Raw genomic sequence first — 7,848 nt, forward strand, 5'->3', positions numbered from 1 at the left:
TTAGTAGGCCATTAACTTTGACTGCCAAAGCAGCGTCCATAAACGTCAGCAGTCTACTATGAGAGATGAGGAACGAAAATCAGCCTCTTTTGCGAATGTGTTTCGTAACATGGGAAAATATGAAAAATTCAAATAAGTTGCAATAACACGTTAAACATGATCCGATCGTAATACAAATATCAACAAAAATCCATGTTCAAAAGCGACTTCCAATTATTCCCTTGTCCAGCTTATGCTCTTGTTCAAAACCTACTGCAATCAATGTCAATAAAGTACAAAACAACAACGTTTATGTAATTGTAATGAAAGTATGTTTCAAATGAGGTCATTGCATTTATTGAATCCCAATATCAAGCAAGTTCATTGTATGTAGTATCAAAGAACAGTATAATAATATTAAGTGAATGTAAACAACAAAAAAAACCTGCTACTCAAATCAAAAATCAAATCAATGTTGAACGATTTTAAAACACGAAAAGCCTTGCAGGACTGAATTGTATGGGAAACTGATCATAAATCCCAAATATGAACTCGATTGGACTAAAACTGGAGCATCCCAAGCCAATTACACTTTCATTACGATTCTGTACGGGAAAAGTCAGAAGAAAATAATGAAAAGTACATAAACAGATAAATTAATTTTAATAAAAGTTTTACGATCTAAAAAAGAAACTTATTGGCTTGTCTTCACTTTTAGATATTTTTATAGGAATTTGTAAAGCGTCGAAATACTATGTTTGGCACTTTTTAACTATTGACTTGGTGAATTGCAGTCGAAGAAAACAAATTACACAGGTACAACCAACACCGGATCACCACAGTTAACGCCCTAATGTATGTAAGTCACTTGACCTCGGCCACCCAACCACCCACCAATCCAGCGATTTTCATGCTCGCTTTTTCGGCTGCCACCGTGTTGAATGGCTCACTGCGGTTTTCCGCGACGATGCGAAAGAGCTATTGAGTCCCATGCCGGCACAGAAATTGATTGTAAACGGCAGCTAATTAAATTATTGTGACTTCATTAGACCCACCTTCCTCCATCGCTCACTCTATCTCTGTCCGACTGTTGTCGCTAGTTGATCTAACTAGCGGCACACCGAAGTCGAATGCGCCAGAGGGAGGTCTTAATCCATGAACGATTTTCCTTGCGATTAGTTTTGGGCTTTTGTTTTTTTATGTAACATTTTTTTCTTTCGCCGCGAGTGCGAATTATCCCATGCACGGTGGGTTCAGGTGTTTTGAAAAAAAATCTAAGAAATGAAAAATCTTAAAGGAGGATCGGTTAGGCAAATGAAAACAGTACAATTCAATTAATATAACATTTATTAAGTTGGTAGGTACACATTAGGATGCCCAGAATATGGAACATTTTTCTCAAAACCTCGCTCCACAAGCTGAATATTGTTCCTTGAGCTATTTTAGGACTCTGGGCCAAATATGAGCAAAATCGGTCAACATTTACCCATTGATACTCGAAGGTGAAGTTTGTATGGGAAAAAAACGAAAAAATGTATAGAAAATCCAAATTTCTTAATGTTTGATCTGTACGGTGCGCTACTTCCATCCAAATATGCCCAAAAGTGAGATTCTGATTGAAAATTTAATGCTCTACAACTTTGTGCAACATACCAAAGCTGTGAAACTCGATCCTGAAAAGTTATTAGCGATTTTAAAAAGTCATTTTTATATGAAAAACATTTTTTCCCCAACTTTAGGCTCGGGTATCAATGGGTTAATCTCAACCAATTTCGCTCAAAATTTGCACAGATGCTTGAAATAACCCAGAAAACCGTTTTCCGCTTATGGAGCAGGGGGTCATTTTTTCTGGGCACCCTAGTACACATTAAACTGCCCGCAAGCCATTTAGAGGAGTGGCTTTCGGGATGCAAACTAAGTACCACTACTACCACCTAAATCCTATTCATCTAAAAAAAACGTTACTTAATCCACCCTTAGTGGTTGGCGCCTTCCTCACATTTAAAGGGTGCTATCCAAAATCGAAAAAGTGCGTAAAAAACACTTAAGTGCTTATAACTTTTGATAGGGTTATCAGATCTTCAATGTTTTGGACGCGTTGGAAAGGTCTTTTTAATACCTTTCTGAAAATGTATAGCATGGCGGGTTTTCTTACAAAAACCACCCTTTTTACAATCTTCCGAACTTTTGTTAAAATCGTTTTTTTAGCATAACTTTTGAAGTACTTAACTAAACTGCATAATTTTTAATAGCGACTTATGGGACCCCAAGACGGATCGAATGATGCCAAAACGGACAAAATTGGTTCAGCCAATGTCGAGATAATCGAGTGACAATTTTTTGATCAACATCCCACCACACACACAGACATTTGCTCAGAATTTGATTCTGAGTCGATAGGTATACTTGAAGGTGGGTCTAGGAGGTCTAGTTGGGAAGTTCATTTTTCGAGTGATTTTATAGCCTTTCCTCAGTAATGTGAGAAAGGCAAAAACTATAAAATATTTAAAAATACAGTCCAGACTCGAAAGACTGGAAGGGATCTTTCTCGACATTTTGCGTCAACATATTTCGTTAGGGGGTCCAGCGCTTTTTCAGTTTTTTTTTTCGTTTTTAAAGGATTTATTACAGAAAGTCGCTGAAAATCGATGGATTCATGTACTTATCCATGAAATTTCTTATGAATATGCCTTGAGAGACTCTAAATAACATATTTTACTTTTTTTTACCTAAAATAAAATGTTTCAGAATCAAATTTTTCAGATTTCTTTGAAATAACATCAAAATCTCAGTTGGAAACCCCAAAACGAATAAAAATCTTTTACCCAAAACATATAAAAAAAAAATTTGTGAAATTTTTCATAAAAATATAGAAACAGATTTCCCGGATACAAATTTGGACATAAAACATAAAACACTGCTAAACTTGGAGTAATTCATTCAAAAGCTATTTATCACCCAAAAAGCTCTAGAAAAAATAACCATCCTTAACATTTTTAAACATTTTTGAATCAATCACATTCTGGGAAAACAGTACTCAGAACAATTTCCCTAAAAAAGCATCAACAATATTGTGTTACATAAAAAGTGAGTTTCGCTAAAATTTAAGGAATTATTGTCCATTCAAACGATGAACAACGCCTATTGAGATATTTGCAATGATGTTATTGTTTTGTTCAAACATGACGAAAGCATCAAATTTTGATGAAATAAATGTAAATTATTTTGTTAGAATCAAGCAAAAAAACTCAGTGGGCGATGTTCGTCGTTTTAATTGGAATTAATTTGTGATATTTTGGAGAAACAAACTTTTTATTTTAAAATTGGGCAAATTGAAACAAAATTGATACTTTTCATGGTAAATTTTTATTGGTACTGTTCTCTGCAATGTGATTGATTCGAAAATGTTTTAAAATGTCATTGTGCAATTTGGCAGTTGATCGAAAAAATAATTTTGGGAATCATTTTGGAACCTAATTAATGTTTTTTAATGAAAAACTCTAACTTTAACAATCTTTTGTTGTACTTCCAGTATTGATTTTCGGGTAATTTCAAAGAAAGCACGAAATCTGGTAAATTTGATTCTGAAACTTTTTATTTGAGGTCAAATATTGGTCATATATGTAAGTCTATCAATGCATATTTATAAGAAAAGTAATGGAAATGTACATGATGTGATTTAGCAAGTTACAAAAACTTTTTTAAGACTTTTCGGGTAAAAACCCGTTTTGCCTTCCTCACTGAGGTAAGGCTATAATCCTGCTCTAAAAATGAACTTTCTATTTAATAGCTCCTAGACCCACCTTCATGTATACATATCTACTCAGAATCAAAAACTGAACAAATGTCTGTGTGTGTATGTGTGTGTGTATGTATGTATGTGACCAAAATTCTCACTGAGTTTTCTCAGCACTGGCTGAACCGATTTTGATCGAACCAGTTGCATTCGACTTGGTTTAGGGTCCCATACATCGCTATTGAATTGTTTGAAGTTTCGATAAGTAGTTCAAAAGTTATGTATAAAAATGTGTTTTCACAAATACCCGGATCTCAATTATATGCACGTAAACGATGTCCGGATCCATCATACGACCCATCGTTGGTTAGGTAATTGAAAGGCCTTTCCAATGAGTCCAAGACATTGAAGATCTGGCAACCCTGCCTCGAGTTATGACCACATAAGTTATACATTGTGTCTTTTTTTCTGGATCTAAAAAAATGATGAAACCACTCATATACCCATTTTTGGTAAAAAGTGAGGACTCGTGTTTTATTTATATAACTATTGTGAAATTTTCAAAACTTTAAAAAATCAAAATTTCAAAAATCATGCTTCATTTTTGAAAAGGGTTTCAAACAGAAAAATTCTCTTATTTCATAGTTTAGACAAGATTTAAAAAAAATTGGAATATTTTTATTGAAAAGATCAGACAGTATCAAAAAAGTTTCATTTTTAAACAATAAAAATTGAACCAAAAGTTTTCAAGACATCATCAGTTCAAAATTATAGGCTTTTTGAAAACATATTTTTTTCAAGGGAAACTTTTTTCATAGAAATATTTTTTAAATGCGAAAAAAGGAAAAGGAATCGATAATGTATACCTAGAAGTAGTTATAAATTGAAAACGGTACATTTTATCAAAAAAATAATTTAAAGTACTTTTCGGTTGCAAATTTGCTTCACAAAATTATATTTAATAATGTTTTGTCCATGTTTTCGTTATTTTTCGAAACATGACTTAAAAAATATCATATCTTTATAGCCAGAGTTGTCACCATTAGGCACTATGGCTCAGAAGATGTCTTTTCTGCTGTTCTACGCATAATTGCCCCACGTTCAAAAAAGTGCAACTGAGAAAAACGCGATTGAAATTGTCCCGTGGGTCCCTATTCACCCCATAAGTCCCTAATCATCCCAGATAGCAGTATATGACTCTTATTTGTAATCCTCTTGCTATACAATAGGTAAACAAGACACAATACGTCGTAAAACTGATAATTTCGTGAAAGAAAATACTTGGTGGGACAGTTATGCGTAGAAGTTCAACGATGGGACAAACAGACTTGGTGTTGTTTTCAATGAGTTTCCGAACAAAGTACCAGATTTTATGTGTTTATCGAAAAGAAAACGTCAAACTAAACCTAAAAATGACGAAAAGTAAGAATCGACCAATAATGACATGGGACAAGTATGCGTAGAACGGCAGTTTAGTCCCCTATAACAAATAAAAAAATCAAAGTCAAATGTGTATTTTTCTACTTGGATGCCGACATGGTTGCGCCTGTCATGGAAAGTCAACTAAACATATTTTTTTTAAATCGAAAATATGAAAATATCATACAATTGAACAAAAACGTATATTGAATGACGTACATAATTTTTGCTGATCAACAATTTATACAACACAAAAAAAAATATGTTTTACTATTGTAACTGTAACTGATATATTATTCATGCAACTATTGTTTTTCCCAAAAAATATTTAGCCAGCAAACATTTCAGTACTCTTTCACTGAGCTAACGTGAAATGCTTGATTTTAAAAATTAGATCATATCTCAAGATGTTTTGCCACGTTACGTATTGATTCATTTTATATTTTTTCAACATAAAGATTTGGAGCAAAACAGTAGTTATTATTCAAGAGATTTCAATAGGAAACATCACGCTCACGTCAGCTTCCCCATACCAATCCAATAGCATATTTAGCACAAAACCTCGATATCCACAAAAAAAACCAAGTTGAATGCATCGAATTTGCATAAAACTTCTTCCTCAAACCCACCTTGCTCGTCCAACTTTGTACCTGTGCGCCGTGGCGCCCGGCACCATCAACGTCTTCGACGACTGGGCCAGCATCGGCACGAAGAAAAAAAAACAACATCGAATTGAACCATTTCTCCCAGACCAGACCCACACCGGGGGTCTCCAACCAGAGACCCCAGGCACGATCGCTCGCTCGTGCCTGCTCGTCGCTCGGTTGGGGTCTCTATTGTTTTCCTTCACTATAAAAACTAGTTGAAGTGCCGTTAATTATATCACTCGATCGAGAGTCATCAAACATTCGACAGCAGCAACGGGCTCAGTGAAGCGTGTAGTGAAGTTTTTTGCGTGATTTTACGTGAAAGTGAAACGTTCTGGAATCATGCTGAAAGTGAGTGATTGTTTCGTGGGGGAAGGGAACTGTTGTACTAAGAAGCCTGGATGATTTAATGGAAAATTAATCAGTTCCATGCAATGCTCCCAGTGAACTATCAAAACAGTGTCAAATTCGAGCATCATTTCCACTAAAATGTTTGACAGTTCCTGGTTTCAAACACTGCAGTGCTTCTAAGAAATAGGAACTTGTAATTAAATTTCTCAAAAAAAAACCGTGTTCTCCTCCCCAGTTTGTCTGTGTCCTTGCCTGCGTGGCCGTGGCCGTTTCCGCCTACCGTGTCCACATCCCCCAGCACCACGAGGAGCACCACCAGGAAGAGGAACATCACCTGGCACCAGCGGAACATCACAAGATCGAACATCACCACGAGCCAGAACATAAGCATCACCACGCGATCGAGGTGCCGCACGATTACTTTGCCCACGCCAAGTACAAGTTCGACTACGGTGTTCAGGACCCCCACACCGGGGACCACAAGAGCCACTGGGAGGAACGCGATGGGGACGTCGTCAAGGGAGCGTACACGCTGTTCGACTCGGATGGAAGCACCCGGATTGTCGAGTACACCGCGGATCCCGTGCACGGATTCAAGGCGGTTGTGAAGAGGATCCAGCACGAGCCGTTGAAGACGCACCACCATGAGCACCATGAGGAAGTGAAGCAACATCAGCAGCAGCATCATCACTACGAGCATGATGATGAGTAGCTCGGGTAGTTCCTAATACAACGAAAGCTCTCATGGGAAAACAATCTCGCCACACAAGACTTGAATAGACTGTAAGCAATTGTTGTTAAGTTTATATGTTACGCTTTATGCAGTGCAATAATAATAAATATGTCGCTTAAAATATAAGTTATGATCGTGTTCATTTCAATCACAACTAGTCCATATGATATCTATTTATGGTTCTACAATATCATCTATTCATAAATAAATTTTATATTTTTTGGATAGCTGTAACAACCCCCAGTTGACTGGTGAGTAGGGTGGATGATTTTTTTTTTCTTTTTCCTAAATACATTTGAGAGGTTTAGTGTTATCAAAACAATTGTCTAAAATCGAATTTGGGGGAGTCAGAACTAGAGTGACAAATATTTCTAATGCGATCTTTCACAAAAGATGCACATTCTAACCAAAAGTTTCGAGGGCTTATGAGGTGACGCTGAGATACGCTGGGTTGCAAATAGAAAAAAGGCAGCCCTAGTCGTACACTAATCTAACGAGGATCTGCCAAGTTGGATTTATACGACGAGTGCTGTCAAAATCAGGTTTGCATCGAGTTCCTTAAAACATTTTTTGCAATTCTGAAAAAAATAATTTGTTGGTGTCCAAGCGTATAATGCTCTTCCACGCTTTTCCGATACAATTAGTCTATTATAACTGAAAGTATTTGTTCCGTCATATTTCTTTCGAACACCGTCGCGTGGGGTTGATTTTTTCCCAAAAACTGATAGAGTTAACATAAAACTACATGATAGTAATTTTCAACATCTCTATTTTTATTTTTAAGAGATACTTGCTTAATCCTTATCTATTGAACTATTTTCCATTTGATATCAGATGAAAATGATTTTTATAAGTCGATATGCCAACATCTGGGACCGATGGAAATACATACTTTTTCTTTGCCGTTTTCCGTTTTTCGTTTTCTGTTTTCCGTTTTCCGTTTTCCGTTTTCCGTTTTCCGTTTTCCGTTTTCCTTTTCCTTT

General features: G+C 36.0%; 1 protein-coding gene across 1 annotated transcript; it reads left to right on the top strand.

Moving 5' to 3' along the window:
- The first annotated feature begins 5,995 nt into the window (after positions 1-5,995).
- On the top strand, positions 5,996-6,991 carry LOC120421630 (cuticle protein-like). Its single transcript, XM_039584857.2, has 2 exons — positions 5,996-6,132; positions 6,368-6,991. Exons 1-2 carry the CDS (start codon positions 6,124-6,126, stop codon positions 6,842-6,844), a joined length of 486 nt encoding a protein of 161 aa, XP_039440791.1. The 5' UTR covers positions 5,996-6,123; the 3' UTR covers positions 6,845-6,991.
- The last annotated feature ends 857 nt before the right edge of the window (positions 6,992-7,848 follow it).

The sequence above is a fragment of the Culex pipiens genome, chromosome 3, assembly GCF_016801865.2.
Source record: "Culex pipiens pallens isolate TS chromosome 3, TS_CPP_V2, whole genome shotgun sequence".
In the NCBI taxonomy this organism is placed as follows: domain Eukaryota; kingdom Metazoa; phylum Arthropoda; class Insecta; order Diptera; family Culicidae; genus Culex; species Culex pipiens.